At 42.7% G+C, this 16,933-nt stretch overlaps 1 protein-coding gene across 5 annotated transcripts in view; it reads right to left on the bottom strand.

The window, feature by feature from the left end:
- The window catches only part of Sage1 (sarcoma antigen 1), a 60,361-nt gene extending 43,723 nt beyond the window's left edge, over positions 1-16,638 (bottom strand). For 2 of the 5 annotated variants that reach the window (XM_060375653.1, XM_060375654.1), the window contains exons 1-2: positions 16,134-16,621; positions 15,924-16,001 (exon numbers count right to left, since the gene is read on the bottom strand). In XM_060375653.1, the coding sequence (XP_060231636.1) occupies positions 15,924-16,001; positions 16,134-16,244 (189 nt within the window). In that variant the 5' untranslated portion in view covers positions 16,245-16,621. Of the gene's footprint in view, positions 1-15,923; positions 16,002-16,133 lie in introns of all 5 variants that reach the window. The other 3 variants (XM_060375651.1, XM_060375652.1, XR_009588529.1) reach the window with 2 other exon arrangements.
- Positions 16,639-16,933: the final 295 nt, after the last annotated feature.

Here is a 16,933-nt window from a genome sequence, read left to right as displayed (position 1 = left end):
GGACAGCCAGGGCTGTTATACAGAGAAACCTTGTTGCAAAAACAAAAAACAAACAAACAAACAAACACACATACACACAACAACAACAACAAAAAAAACCACAATAATGACCTAGGGAAAAAACACCAAATTCCTTGGTCATGAATAAGACTAAGCAATGAAAACATGACAAAACAGTGGCTCATAACAACATGGTCAGTTATGACTTTCTCTTCCCAGTGGACTGATTCTTTTTTTTAAAATCATCTCAAAAGAGTTCTGAGTTGATTTGACCAAAATAAAAATGACATTCTTTTATTGTTGAAAATCCACACATAAAACTAAAACCAGTCTGCTCATGTGACCTTTACCACCTGGATTCTGAAGTAATCACTGGTAGGAGTCTTGTGAAATCCAAACATTATAGCCCAAACCAGTAACAATATAAATTGGGGTGCCACTTAACAACTTAAGCAAGCATGCCAGGGAGCACATTAAAGCACACCAAGGAGCAGCTATTTTCTGAAACTTCAAGTAAGTTTTAAATCACCTTGAATTCTAATCCTCAATTATTCCACTTCCTGCCTTTTAGGCCTACACTTTTCTCCCACCCCCTTTTCGGGAAAGGAACCATGGAAATAATCCAGTCTGATCCTTTCATTTAACAGATGAGGAAACCGACACCATAAAAGATTAAGTGACTTGCCCAGGGGTCATGTGTGTAATTGGTAGCAGACTCATATTAAAAAATCTAGGTATCCTGAAATGGCACAACCTGCAGGAAACCATGGCAGTGGAAAGCATCATTTTGCAGACAGGATGTACTATACCCAGTTTTAGAATTTACTTTTAACACACTGCTTAAAAGCTTTGAAATGGAGTTTACATAGGGCATAGTGGTGTGCACCTTTAATCCTAGAAATTGGGAGGCAGAGGCAGATAGATGTTAAAGTTCCAGGCCAGCCTAGTCTACATAGCAAGTTCCAGGACAGTCAGGACTACATAGAGACCTTGTCTCAAGAAAAAAAAAAGTGAAAGTAAATTTATAGTGTTTGTATAGCTGTGGAAATTTTCATGAAAATGAAAGATCTGCTTGTGCAACACTGACATTCTTGCTTAAGAAATAAAGCAGAAGGGAGTCCTTGCTCTCCAATGCCATAGTTGAATTAAATGTTTGCTACTGTCTCAAGAATCCCACAGTCTATTGCCTAGTTCTGCAGGCTTTGTTCCATGGAGACAGAAATGCAGACACTGGGACTTCTCACTAAACAAATGAGCTTCTAGGCAACTTCAGGCCAATTTAAATCAAACCACCTTGGTCTGGTTCAGGCTAATAAACCATTAAAGGCCATACTCCAGTTACCTCCTCCATTCCCTTGGCAGCCTCTCATCATTATAAAAATACTTTAAAAGCACCTTCTGTCACATCATCCCCGTCAAGTCACACCCTTAATGGGATACTTTCATTTCACTTCCTTCCTGTCCCCTTCCCCAACTCAGGCCTTCAGCTTGCCTGGCAGTGGAACTCTTGGTTCCTTTGTTAACTGAGGTCCTAAAGGTTGAGTTTGGGGTGGACTGTGTGGAGAATCACTCAACAGGTATAAGAGACAGGTCTGGCTGAAGAGTTAGGCCACAAATAATGAGGTATAAAACTATAGACAGACACAGGAAGCAGGTCTCAGAGAGCCATAGGCTTAATAAAAGTAAGAAGAGTAAGACTTGGCCCCATAGGCATTAAAAAAAAATTTTTTGGAAGTTCATGTGGAGGGTAATGTGATAAGACGAAATTTTAAAGAAGGTGAACAGCTGGTTTGAGTGAAGAGTAGTAGAAACATGGGAGAGCCCTGTAAGACCAATTACAAGGTTGGTATAAGGTTGACAGCATGAAAACATTGAGAGCTTGGATTGAGGTTATGGAAACAAAACTGAGTTGAAGGTAGGGGTGGTAGGAGACATTTCAAAGGGATGCCAGCTTAGAAAAAAAAAAAAAAAGAAATAATCAAAGCTGTATCGTGGTTTGGTTTCAATCCTAAGTGATTAAAAGATGGAACTAACCAAGCACACTGGCACACACCCATAATCCCAGCACTCAGGGAGGCAGAGGCAGGCGAAACTCTCTGTGAGTTCGAGGCCAGCATGGTCTACAAAGTGAGTCCAGGACAGCCAAGGCTATACAGAGAGACCCTGTCTTGAAAAATACGATGGGACTACAGAAGGCTTTATATCCATGGATATTGTAACTGTGACTAGAACTGGTAGAACAGCTAGCCAGTGAGGACATCCTATTGTCAACTGAGATACCTGGGTGAAAAACAGAAGGAAGCATCCACGCAGACAAAATATCTAAAACTATGAAGAGAGCAGGATGCACTCATCAAAGGAAAAATTTAAAGATATGACAAGGATGTTAAGACAGAAAAGCAGAGGAACAGAATAAAGGAAGTACCAAGTTTCTGGAGGGAAGCAGTTACTGTCAAATTTAGCTAAGGGAAAGGAGAAGAAAGAAATGTAAAATCCCAAGAAATTATTTTTTTAATTTGTATTTGTTATTATTGTGCATGTGTGGATTGGGGGGGGGGCACGTGACACAGTGCAGATGTGCAGGTCAGAGGACAACTTTATGAAGCCAGTTCTACATTGCCTGTCATAGCCTATAGCAGTGGTGCTCAACCTCTCTGATGCTTTGAGTCTTTAATACACTTCTTCATGTTGTGGTGACCCCCACCCACAAAACAGTTTTCGTTGCTACTTCATAACTAATTTTGCTACTGTTACAAATCATAATGTGTTTTTGGAGATAGAGGTATGCCAAAGGGGTAGGGACTCACAGGTTGCAAACCACTGAATTAGAGCATGGCAAGGACTAATGAATTGTAGAATCAGAAGAATATGATTTAAGACACAAAGCTCAACTTTTTCTGTGAGCACATGGCACATTACCACAAATTCTTTGTGTAATGTTTCTCCAATCAAGACCTCAGTGGTCGGTCATTCTGCCAGCATCTCCAGGTATTTCCAGAGAGAAATCCATCTCTCTATTCCATGTAAGTTGGTAAGAGAGAACTCTCTCTCCACAGTTTGAGGAGAATGGGAGATCCGGATGAAAGGAAGACCATACCATGTTGGTATAATGTTCTTTTGGAATGTATACAATTTTCCCATTGTTCATTCAAATGCTGATTTCTCTACCCCACTATCTGGTTTCAATCCGGACATTGCATTGTGCTGTTTATTCTAAGTGTCACCTGTCTCAAGTTTGTGAAAGCATGCTACCATTTGTTCTCTGCATTGTCAATAGAGCAACCAGCCACAATGTTAAGCAATGGAGAGAATAGGGTAGGCCATCCTGGTCCAGAGGGGAGGAGAAGGAAGTAGGAGGAGTCGGAGAGCAGAGATCAGCAGGAGAGGACTTCGAATCACGAGGAGAGATGAACCGGACCTAAGATATGACTAAAAGCAAGTATAATGGGTGAAATCTGAATGGTAAACTATGCGGGCTTAGAAGTTTAGGATGGAGTAACTGTTGCCCAGCATTGTGCTCTAGGTTAACTAAACACATCCTAGTCTCTGTGTAGTGCTTTGGGTATACAGCTAGTTTAGTAATAACCACTGTTTTAACTAAAAGTTAAATCAATAGTATTAATATTAAAAAACAATACCAGCAGGAAAAGCACAGAGTGATACACAGTGTCATGCACCTAGAGCTTTTAAAAACTCCTTCAATGAATGTGCTGGACCTGTACCCTTACACATATGTAGCAGATGTGCAGAGTGTTCATCATGTGGATCCTCTAACAATGGGAGTAGGGGCTGTTTCTGACTATGCTGCCTGCCTCTAGATCCCTTTTCCCTAACTAGGCTGCCTTGTCTGGCAGTGGGAGAGGATGAGCTTAGTCCAGCTGTGACTTGAGGTGTGAGGGTGGGGGGGGAGGGGTGCCTTTCGGACTTCCTCTTCCCTGAAAAGGAGAAGGGATGAAGGGAGGGGGTGTGAGTGGGGAACTGGGAGGAGAGGAGGGGGGACTGGGAGCAGTCTGTAAAGTGGTTTAATTAATTAATTAATTAATTAATTATTAGTTTTTAAAAACCTGCTTCAACTACAGGTTGCAGATTAGAAGACACCAAACGGCTTCTGTGGAAGGCACTAAATGCTTTTCTTCACAGTAGAAACATTTATCATGTGATTGGTAAAGCAAAGAAACAGTAATTTCTAGTCATCACTGAGTAACCAAGAACTACCCTGGGTTACTCTGTATCCCAGCTGTATAACTGTCCCTCATCCCCTCCCAAGCAGGCCCTTCCTCCCCCTTCTCCTCCCATGCCTCACCCTCATTCAGGGCCTACTCAGCCTCCCCACTGGATAGAATATACATAATATACACTATCTCAAATTCCATCCACTCAGCACTTGAATAACTCCACATCTGTGCTAAACAGGGGTTCAACTGTGAGATATCAAAGACAGAAATGTACAGTGATATTCACCTAGAAATACACAGCTAAATAATAAAAATAACATTTGCTGTACTAATTTTCCTTCTCTGGGAGACTGCTAAGTTACTATGCACCATCGAATTAGAAGACTGTGGAACAGAAGCATGTTGCTATCGGCTGTTTCTTAACCTCCCTGGGCCCCAGATAAATGTCTCTGACTTATCTATTAAGTGTTGATAATACCTATGACATAGGCTAACTGGGGAGATAAACTAAATAAACACCTTATGTTTACTGGCAAACTGCCCTGTATATAAGCATTGCTCAATAATTGTCAGCTGCTATTATTAGAAAGCAAGCATTTGACTGTTCATTTGTACAAAGACACAGACAGAAGTCAATTCGTATCTGAAATGTATGGCATATGATAAGGTTTAAACAACACATTTGACCATGAGACTGGATTTTTAGGAGAATCCAAAACATGGCTATAAAATGACCTATGTCTTTAAAAAGGTTTATACTGCTGGGGCCTCACATACTCTAAATAATTATTCTACCACTGAGTTACACTCTAGCCCCTCCCACATCTTTTGCATGTTATTAAGAGGTTTATCTGTACTTGCATCCTTATAATTACACATTTATTCTTTAAACTGAAGCCTTTATAACAATGCGATCAGATGTCCCTGGAAACCCCACTAAAAAGTTGAATCCCCCAGAAATAAGAATTCTAGGTACAGTAATCCAATTAAAAATGGGGTACAGAGCTAAACAGAGAATTCTCATCATAGGAATATCGAATGACAAGAGAAACACTTAAAGAAATGCTTGTGTTTTAGTAAATAGGGAAATGCAAATTAAAACAACCCTGAGATTTCAACTTATACCCATCAGAATGGCTAAGATAAAAAACTCAAGAGACAACACATGCTGGAAAGGATGTGGAGAAAGGGCAACCCTCTTCCATTGCAGGTGGGAATATAACCTTGTACAACCACTTTGGAAATCAATCTGGTGCTTTCTCAGAAGATTAGGAATAGTGCTTCCTCAAAATCCTGCTTGCCACTCCTGAGCATATACCCAAAAGATGCCCCACCATTCAATAAGGACATTTGCTCAGCTATCTTCATAGCAGCTTTATTTGTAATAGGCAGAATCTGGAAACAACCTAGATGTCCCTCAACCAAGGAATGGATACAGAAAGTGTGGTACATTTACACAGTGGAATACTACTGTGAAATTAAGGAAAAGGGAATCATAAAATTTTCAGGCAAATGTTGGAAACTAAAAAAGATTATCCTGAGTGAGGTATCCCAGAAGCAGAAAGACACACATGGTATATACTCACTTATAAGTGGTTATTAGCCATATAACATAATATAAACATACTAAAATCTATAGTTCTAAAGAAGGTAAACAAGGAGGAACCTAGGGAAGATGCTTAATCCTCATTCAGAAGGGCAAACAGGATAGAAGTAGAAGAAACAGGACAGGAGCCTTCCACAGAAGACCTCTGAAACACTGTGCCCATCAGGGTATCAAAGGAGATACTGAGACTCATAGCCAAACTTTAGGCACAGTACCAGAAACCTTATAGAAAAAGAGAGCAATAGAAAGACCTGGGGGTGGGGGCAGGAACCCCACAAGGAGACCAACAAAGCCAAAAAAACCTGGACCCAGGGGGGCCCTGCAAAGACCGATACTCCAACCAAGGGCCATGCATGGAGAGAACCTAAACCCCCTGTTCAAAGGAAGCCCATAGGCTGCTCAGTTTCCAAGTGGGTTCCCTAGTAAGGGGAACAGGGACTGTCTCTAATATGAACGCAGTGGCTGGCTCTTTGATCACCTCCCCCTGGGGGGGTGCAGCCCTGGGGGGGTGCAGCCTTACTAGGCCATGGAGGAAGATGATGCAGCCAGTCTTGATGAGACCTGATAAACTAGGGTGAGATGGAAGGGGAGGAGGTCGTCTCCTATCAGAGGACTACAGAAAGGGCACAGGGGGAGAAGAGGGAGAGTGGGTGGGACTGGGAGGAGACAAGGGAGGGGGCTCCAGCAGGGATACAAAGTGAATAAATTGTATTATGAATTAATTAATTAATGATTAATTAATTTATTAAAAGACTCCTAGGTGCTTTTCTTTCAGGTGGACCACCCCACCACCCGCAATAAGCATTCCCCTTTAAGGCTTCTGCTGACTTCCCATGATAAGACAGGGCTGTGCAAGGAGCATTACAATGAACTTCCGTGACAGCAATAATTCAAACTCGGTTTTGTTTCTTAGATTTGCACTATGCTGAGCTGGAAAATGTGTTCTTTATCTTGCTTTTCCTGAAGAAAATTGTTACTGGACAATCATGAGCACAGTAAATAGATTAGTTAACACTGAAAGTTTGACATATACAGTGCCACCAATGAAAACATGTTGTAAATGGAGTCCTGAATTATCAGTTAGACTCATTCACATATATACTATGCTATACTTCCGCCCAGGGGAAAAAAAATTCTAACCCAACCAGTTGGGTCAGCAACTGTATCCAAAAACCTAAGCAACCAAACTAGCTTTCAGTCAGCCAGGAATAAGTTTTTGTATTTTGCCCCAGGGCCGAGGGTTATCTAGCCATCAGCTCTGAACTGTAAGATAACCTTTCCTGTATAAATGAGGCCTTTATGATTGCATTCATTTTCAACAGAACTCCAGAGAAAAGAGCCTCCCTCAGAACCCATTGCCAGGGCCTGAACCTCAGAAACTACCTTCAGGAAGAGGACAGAGTGACACTGCTCAGGGAACTGCAATGCAAGGCATATACGTAATTTTATATTTTCAAGCAACCATATTTTAAAAACATGTAAAATCTAGGAAGAGTGGGATGTGCCTGTAGCCCCAGCCTCTAGAGAGGCACTTAGTAATAGGAAAATCACTTCATTGCAGGAGTTTTAGGCCAGCCTGGGAAACATAGTAAGGACACACACACTAAAAAAAAAAAATAACTGGAATAGTATGCAACTTATTTAACATAATATAACCAAAATATGTTTTGCATTGTTTAGCACACTTAAAAAGCATCCATTCTTGAAGTGTTCAATAATCACTCGTGGCTGTGGATGCTGTACCAAACAGTAGAACAATATTGAGTTTAGAGCCACTGACATAGGTCAGTGGGAAAAGGTGCCTGCCCCAAGCTAGATGACCTAAGTTTTATCCCTGGTTCCAATTAATGGAAGGAGAGAACTGATGTTCTTCCACCTCCATACATGCACCAGAGGGGCACATGCAGAGGAACATGGGACAGACATAACATATAAATAAATGTAAAAAGTATGATTAGCTGACATATTTGAAAAAAAACATGCTAAACACCTCCACCATGTCGGCCCCTGGCTATCTCTGCTGCAGCCTTGTCTACACCCTCAGTCAGCACGGGAAGTGCCAACACCTGACCGGGAGCTCTGAGGAAAAAGGGGTGAGTAGAGATGTGTTTTTAACAGGTCAAGCTGGAAACCCAGACCCATTTACCAACAGAAACAAGAATAAACACAATAGCTGTGTGGCTGATTGACCTCTATGGGTTAAAAAGGTTTTCCTAGGAAGGAAGCTCTGCAAAGTCAATCATCACTTGCAACCCTGTATTCAAGAGATAAGTATCCCAGGCTGCCAACATCTGTGCGTGAGGTTGGACTAGATCTCACATGCACACTCTTTCTTTCTCTAAGGTAACAGGAGACTGGCTTAAGGATCTGAATTAAAGGAGTTAAGTTTTCTTGACTGAGACCCCACCCCCACCCATACAGAAGGCCCTTCAATCTGGTCCTTCCCTAGAAAGCACATTTCTCTCCAAGACAGAACAGCTGCCTTGTTTGGTCACTGTGAAACTAAGAACCCTGTGTTCTCAGCAGTTCATATTCTCTTCCAGAAGCAAAGGCAAACTGAAAAGGAAAATATTTGCCTTCTCCTTACCTGCACCTGGCCCTCTACTCTCCAATCCCTGTGCCGGGATGAAATACTTTTCAAGGAGCTGGCATTAATTAAAAAACAGGCAACTTCAACTAAACCTTCAGCATTACCCCACCATCTTTCCACTTCCTCTCCACCCTGGCCCACTTCAACGAATGCTGTGAAATAATATGCAAACAGGCACAGACAACAAACCCTACCCCATTTTTCTTCAAATCCACCTCAGAAACCTTCTCAAAAGTATACAAACCGTAGCTTGTCTGTTTCAAAAGTCTTGTGCTTTCTGTCTGAAGTAGTCACTGTTCTAATGAGATAACCTGAGTTCTCAGAGATCTTACGTACTGTCACGCCTTCCCCTCCAATCCTTTGGGTTGAGTCTACTATTCTATTATTCCTGTTTTCCCCTTGAGCTGGGTGTTTGTTTCTTGGTATTACCCTAGGTCCTCATAACAAAGCCTAGTGCACAGAGGCTGTTTGATAAATATAAATGCATGTGTAGACTGCAGATGGAGGGAGGCACTGTCAGACCACCCTGGGAAGCAACATTTTGATCACATCACAGCAATGATCAAAGTTGCACTTCCATGCAAAAGGACTGCAGGCAGATGAAGGAAAATTAGAATTGTTAATGGTGATTACCATCTGGAAAAAAAATCTTGAAAACGGGGCTGTTGCTGGGAATAATGGGTAGTTTTCTAGTGTACATATTGCCAGAAATATTTTTTTTCCTGTTGAGTACCTACAAAGATCTAGACACTCTCTAGTACTAGACGTACAAATATTCTTATGTTCAAATGCTCAGACGAGGGAGGTCAAGATGAGGACTACTATATTTAACATGCTAGGTGCTATGGCTATATCTCAGGAGTAAAACTCTTGCCCAACATGTATGAGGCCATGGATTCAATACCATATCAACACACATACAGTAATAAAGTGCTCAATGCAGAGGTGGGGCTATGGGGACAGTATTAAGGGAACAGTATTAGACAATCAAAAGGGGACTTGCTACACTGCTTGGAGTGGAAGTAAGGAACAGGAGCCAGATCACTTTGGAGAATGTACAATGAAGGGTGGAAGTTGAATGGACTCAGCAGCATGAATGCCTTTAATTCTAGCACCCGGGAGGCTAAAGCAGGAGGATAGAGCAATGAAACAAAGCCCAGCATGATGGCACAAGTTTGTAATCTCAGCACTCTGGAGGTTGAGGCTGGAGGACTGCTACAAATTCAAGGTCTGTCTGGGTATCTAGTGATATCCTAGTCAAATGAAACAGAATTAGTTGAAATATGTCCAAACTACAGAGAACAACATATACAATGACACAGAAGTTAGAAGTATAATGAGTTTGGAGATGAGGGTTTCACTTGTGTTGATTAGAGCCCAGGTTCATGCAAAAAGAAGAAAGTGGGGAGACACTGTTGGAAAGGTAACACAGATCCAGATAAAGGCCATGACTAGTGTTTAGGCCAAGGTGTTTGTTTGGGCTTTATTCTAACCTCTAATGGAAAATCCTGACAGATTTTTTTCTCTTAATTTATCCACTTTTTGGGAGACAATATCTCACTCTTTAGCTCAGGCTATCTTTGAATTCACTATGTAACCCAGGATAGCTGAGAACTCACGGCAATCATCCTGCCTCAACCTTCCAAGTGCTGGAATCACAGGAGTATGCCACCATTCTGGGCATGGTTTTATTCTGGAGACAAGATATGGATATGCAGGCCAGGCCGGGATTACAAGCATAAGCCACCTTATCGAGTGGCCTGATGAATTTTTCACAGAAAAAATAAAATGACTATTTCATTTTATTTAAAAGACTAACAAACTGTTAACCATGAAGGGAAAGAATGGCTGGAGGGCAAGACCTGTTAGCAACTGAATGTCAGCTGTAACAGTAGCCCAGATGAGAAGTGACAAATGGGAAAACTTAAAGAATGAATGGATGTAAGAGGTCTGGGATACAAAGTAGATAGATTTCTACAATTTTATCACTGTTCTCTAGTCTGAACATTGCACTTAGAAAATTATACCTTTGCCAGAGATGTAGTCTTCTAGAATGAATTTTCTTTTTTGTTAATTTATAATAACTACTTTCAAATGCTTCATAATGGCTAGTAAGGAGGGAAAGTGAGAAAGAAAGCCAAAATCAGGCTAGACATAGTGGTGTACACCAGTAACCTCAGAATTTAGGAGCCAGAGGGAGGATGAACTCTTTGATTTTGAAGCCAGACTGGTCTACATGAAGTTTCAGTATAACCAAGGCAATATAGAGACTTTGTTGGGGTGGCAAAATCATGGGGGAAATAATTAATCATCAAACTGAAAGTGCTACTTTTGAGCAGTTTTGGATTTTTACTTTTAAAAGAACCCTGGAGGGGTGGGGGGAAGCCAGGTGCAGTGATGCATGTCTATAATCTCGGCATTCCGGTAAGTAGAGGCAGGCGGATCTCTGTGAGTTCAGGGTCAGCCTGGTCTACAAAGTGAGTCCAGGACAACTAAGGCTACACAGAGAAACCCTGTCATGGAAAAAACAAAAAAAGGAACCTTATTCTCACGGGTCATGTAACTATTTCACCCTAAAGCATTTCTACAGATTCTCAACCATAATGGAGGACTCCATTAAAAATTCCTCCCTTAAGAGGGTGTGGTAGCACACACCTTTAATTCCAGCATTCTGGAAGACAGAGGCAGGTGGGTCGATGTGAGTTTGAGGTCAGCCTAATCTTCAAAGTGAGTGAGAAACCCTGTCTCGAGTCCCCTTCTTCCACTGCCACAAAGTTGTTCCTTTACCCAGGTGGTGGTGGCGAATGCCTTTTATCTCAGCACTCAGGAGGCAGAGGCAGGTGGATCTTTTATGAGTTCGAGAATAGCCTGATCTAGAGTCTGGGAGTTCCAGGGCAGCCAGGGCTACACTGGAAAAACTTAAAAAAAAAAAAAAAAAAAGGAAAAGGAAAAAAAAGGGTGCTCCTTTAATATCTTAATTAAAATCCTAATAAATGTTACATGGATCATTTTTTTTTTTACTTCCTTGGTCTGTAAGCCAGAATTCTTCCTCCTTCTAGCTCATACTGACAAAGGCATGCAGACACCAGTACCAGTAAGCAAAAGTAACTACACAATGTGAAAAAGCAACATCCATGAGAACTGCTCAGCCTGTGGCAGTAGCACATGTATGTGACCCAGCACTCAGGGAGGCAGAGGCTCGCGGATCGCTGAGTTTGAGGTTAGCCAGGTCTACAATCTGAGTCCAGGACAGCCAAGGCAACACAGAGAAACCCTGTCACAAAAAAAATCAATCACAACAACAACAAAAAAAAAAAAGAGAACTCACTTTTTCAAATTACTAGCTTAGGGTGTATATCTTATTATAACATAATTCTCATTACTATTTAGACATGTGCTTCAACTATTTCTGGAAAGATGATTCTGTGTTATGTTAAAAATAATCTCCTTTAAATAAAAATAAATTTTATAAGGTGGCTCCTAATATAAAATCATTTTAATACTTATACTAGGAGAGAACCCAGGTTAATGGCTTACTTTTTTGTGACAAGCCAGCCTCTCCCTATCACAGAATAAAAGGAAATTATGATTCATAACTAAACAATACAAGACAGCAGAATCTCAGCCAAGACTATTAAGAACTATAATTACTGCCACAAAACCTCTCACACAACATTTTTAAAGCCCTGCACTATATTCATCTTCCAAGGATACACTGTATATTATATATAGTGTATTATAAAATACTGAACAGTGCTATCCTAGCTATGTACAATGAACGTGTATAAGTACTATATACTTATAGTGTTAAGACTTGTAACATGATGTGTGAAACGTTTACAAAGCAACACTAACAGAGATTTAACCCACAATGTTTGCATCACCCCAAGTGAAGTTTTATTCCATCCACACACAGCACACAGCAAAGAATAAGTATGACTACTATTAAAAGAGTAGACAACTGTGTGCCAAGAGGTATGCAGTACAAAGTTATTAAGTGTTTGGTAAAAACTGTATTTACATACTCAACAGCATACATTAGTGAAAATTCCTGCTCTAGTAACTTCTCACAAGATTTATTGTCAAAGCTTGTAAGTGGATATACTGGGAAGAGTTGCATGCCTGTTAAGAAATCTACGAAAATGCACCACTCATGCCTATTACAGCTGCAACAGAAGAGGACCCACTAGCAAAATAAAATTCATTTGGAAGCATTTGGAGCTGGATATAATCCATATCTTAGAAGCAAATGTTACAAAGCTTCTGCAGCCTCAGAGAAAGTGAAAATGACACTTACTTTATTTATTCTGCAGAGATATTTGCTACCAATAAAACACTACCAAACCATCACATTGCTTGGAGGATCTTGGGCCCCTAATGGAGAGTGAAGTTACGCAGGAACTAAAGTGCCTGCTGACAATCAAAGAAAGACCTGTTTGGTAGCATGTATGACAGAAAACAGTCCTACAGAGCTCCCAGCTACTAGCAAGTGAAAATCTATACTCAATTTTGAGAAAAGTATCACCAGATGGCCTAAAATTTCTAAATTTCTAAGCAAGCTGCAACCTAAAAAGCAAAAGAATGAAGTGATCACAGGCAGAGAGAGTTGAACAAGGCAAAAGGTAAATGCAAAGTAAAAAATTCAGAAAACTCTTCCCTAAATAATGGCCTGTCAATAGTAATGTTGGTGAAGGATAAGCATATTATTTGATGCTTAACCTTTCCTTTCACCTAAGTAAAATGAAGAACCTGAAAAGGTTTGGGAAAGCATAAAGAGTAAGTGATAAATAGTTAAACATAGAGGGGCAAGAGAGATGGTTCAGCAGTTAAGAACACTGGCTGCTCTTCCAGAGGATGCGAGTTCAATTCCTAGCACCCACACGGCAGCTCACACCTGTCTAACTCCAGTTGCAGGAAATCTGACACTCTCACACAGACATACAAGCAGGCAAAACACCAATGCACATAAAATAAACAATAATTATAATTATAAAAAGTAATAATTAAACTGTATTCAAAGTATCTTCTCACACTTGATCTACATGGGGAAAGAAATCAAAGGAAGAATGCTTCCTATTTAAGAGGAGAATGTAACGTGGCAGGAGAAAAAAATGAAATTTTCACTAAATATAATATGGAACATTTTCTTCTATTCCCTACAAATATTGAAAGCTTCTTAATCATGTGGCTAAGATACACAGCCACTAAAAAGTATGTGGCAACTCAGGATAATTTGCTGAATAAAAAAAGAGGCAAAAACACAGTATAAATAAGCACACTGGCTGGGAATGTGGCTCAGTGGCAAAACAGTTGCCTAGCATGCAGGAGGGCCTGAGTTTTATCCCTACCACTGAAAAAGGTAGTATGAGCCACAGAATTCCAGTGCTAGACTTAAAGATGTAATAATGATTGTTAAAGTAGGGCAAGACATCTTATTTTTTCTAAGGGAATGGATTCTGTAAATATTGTCACATAATTCTTTTTTTTTTCTTTCTTTCTTTTTTGAGAAAGAGTCTTCCTATAGAACCCTGGAACTTGCTGTGTAGACCAGGCTGGCCTCAACCTCATAAAGATCCGTTTTACTCTGCCTTATGAGTCCTGGGGATTAAAGGCATGCAATGCCATGACAGGCTATAATGTAATTCCAATAACTATTATCAGTCCTTGCAAAATGCTCAGTAAGCTGCCCTTTTAAAGAAAACGATATATAAGAACACTGTTTTTGTAGCTTATCCCCTCCAATAGCCACAATACATACGGTAGGCTCTTACTGTTGTTAGTAGTGGTAGTCAAAGGATGTAAATCATTCGGACTCCGAATCTTCTTTTATTTTTCAATGGTGAGGACAGAATGTTTGCAAGTCTTCATATTTTTAAGTGCTACATTGCTGAAGTTTAGGACTCCAGCCCTAGGTTCTCAATATGTTAGCCCTGGCTGCCCTGGGAAACCAACATCTCTAAAAACATGACATTTTGTAAGATGTCTACTAGCTCAAAATTTTTGGGGGGAGATAAATAAAAATTGACAACCAACCAGCGAAACCAGAATAGTGTTGGGGAAAACCTACAAATTAAACCTTTGGTCAAAGCCAAGAGTTACCAAATCAATTTCTTCGCTTTCACTTTGTCCGAAAGAACATTCCTTGGCCAATTTACTTTGAGAGGTACCTTTCATTAAAACAACTCACTAAACCAAGGCTTACAACACATCCAGACTGAACTTCCTGTAAATTTACTAAGATGCGTTAGACGTGTGCTTGTGTGTGTGTGTGTGTGTGTGTGTGTGTGTGTGTGTGTGTGCTGGGGGTAGGGGAAAACGGAAAGGTGACACACTAGTGAAAGACATCAAGGATAACAGTAACAAACAAGCATGATCCTTATGCAGGATGATTTAACAGTTTGAATTCCTCTTATCTAGCCACTGCAGGCAAACCAGTTCTTTATCTCTTCACCATAGGAACACAAATAACTACTCCACAAAGGCTAAGGATAAGACCCTGAGAATCAAATCATTGAATCTGACCAGTGCTGAGTCCAGTTGTCCCCTTGGAAAATCCCTATGTAGCTAAATACAAACCTAATTTTGGATGCAAATAGGAAGGTCAGCTCCCTATAAAGCTCTGGCCCCTGTTAAACCAGTTCCCTATGAAGGTTCTACCCGGGCACCCCCTCCCACCTCACCCCGACAACACACACTCCGTGGTTGCTTCGCAGGAATTTCCAATGAAACAGCAATAGTCGCTAAGGTAACTGAGAACTGGGCTCAACCTGACTGGGCACACAGCAGAAAGGAGCATGCGGGGTCTGGGAGCTGTGAGCAGCACAGGCTAACCATTTCTGAGCGGGTGGGGGCGCGGGAGGGACAGGGATGGGGGCGGGGGCGAGGGAGGGGCGGGGGCGAGGGAGGGGCGGGGTCCAGGGCCTTGAATGCAAATGAGCTGCTCTGGGAGGCCCGCGTTAGTGCGGCCCCCGCACTTGGCAGGAAGAGGAGGGGAAGATGCGGTGAAGGAGAAGCGGACAGGAGCAGGGGGCGGGGGGACGAAGAGGAAGCCCTGGTGGGGCGGGCCGAGGGATGGAAGGAGGGACCAGAGGAGGAGCCCAGGGGCCAGGAAAGCCCGCGCTGGGCTAGGAGCACATCAGGGCGGAGTCCCAGGCGAAGGGGCCCGAAGCCTCACCAAGGGCCTTGAGCCCTCCTTCCTCTGCCTCCTCCCCTCCCTCCCTCCTTTCCATCTCAGCAGCGCCCTCACCCTGCCTCCGGCTGCCTCATACAAAAGCAAAATGTCCGCCATCTTCCAAGGCAATTGCAGCCACCGCACTGCAAGCTCGGCCCTCCTGCGCCTTCTCTACCCGGGCTGCCCATCCCTGGACCCCTCCCTGAGAACCCCGGCGGCCGCTGATTGCCCCGCTCCTCCTGGCCTTCGGCGCCCCTCACTCCAGCCGGTCCTGCAGGGCGACGCAGTACCGCCACGGGTGGAGACGAAAGGGATCAGTAGCCCAGGCAGGCGGACGCCCACGCTCTTCCCGCTCCCCGCTTCCCCCGCTGGCCTGTTTACCTTGATGCAGTACGGAGGCTCATCGTAGGTGACCAGCATGTACCTGTCTCCGCGGCTTGCTGGGTCCCGGGAGCGCAGCTGCGGGGCGAGGGATGACGGAGGGGTCGCATAGGAAACGAGGGGAAGCGATACAAACGTTACAGAAGCACCTCAGTCCAACACCCCCCATCCCGCAGGAGCGAACCCCACTCTCCTCTCCCTTCCTTTTACCTTCAAGAATAACTCCACAGCGCCTTTGGCAATGTCCAAATAGGAGGTGCCCAGGTCAGTGCGCTGGTTCATGGAGGCGGACGTATCTATGAGGAACAGCAGGATGGGCATCTTCCACTACACCTCTGGTTCTGCTCCCCACTCTCCCAGACCCTTTTCCCTCAATGCCACGTATGGCTACCCAAATCCTGAACTCTAGCAGAGACAGGGAGCAAGAGGAAAAGGGGGAAACAGGATAGGATAGATGGGACCGCTCCTGGCCTCCCCTTTCTGCAGCCCCAACTCCTCTCCCTCCAAGGGAACTTGAAAGTGTGAGTATATGTGGGTCTCAGGGCCGTCTCTCTTCCCCTCTTCTGCCACCACTACTGCCCGCCGCTGCTGCTGCTGCCCAGGACTACTGCCGAAGCATCCGTCCACGCTCACTAGAGCGCTCGCCCCAGACTGAGAGCCCTCTCTGTTCACTGACACAAGTTCGGTCTGCTCACCTACCATCAGCACCATGTGACCAGAACCCACGCCATTGGCTGCCAATTATGTTTAATTTGCATATTCATTAGATGACAGGGTAAAGGGAGGGACTTGGGCCAAACCGAAGAGTGTAGTTTGAACCCATGCTGGAGATAATGGGCAGGGGAGTAAAGGACCCTCTTTAAGTTCGGATTCTCCTTTAAAGGCTTTGAAGCCGCTAGGGTAATTTGTTTGGTCCTTTGGATGAATTTTCTTTTGTGCTTCAAAGATGGTAATTTGAAAGGAAAATAGAATTGAGCAACAGTTGTACAGAAACAGATGTTTACACAGAC

Source organism: Meriones unguiculatus, chromosome X (assembly GCF_030254825.1).
Source record: "Meriones unguiculatus strain TT.TT164.6M chromosome X, Bangor_MerUng_6.1, whole genome shotgun sequence".
Classification (NCBI taxonomy): Eukaryota; Metazoa; Chordata; class Mammalia; order Rodentia; family Muridae; genus Meriones; species Meriones unguiculatus.
Note: the sequence above shows the minus strand (reverse complement) of the source record. Positions and strands in the feature narration are given on the sequence as shown.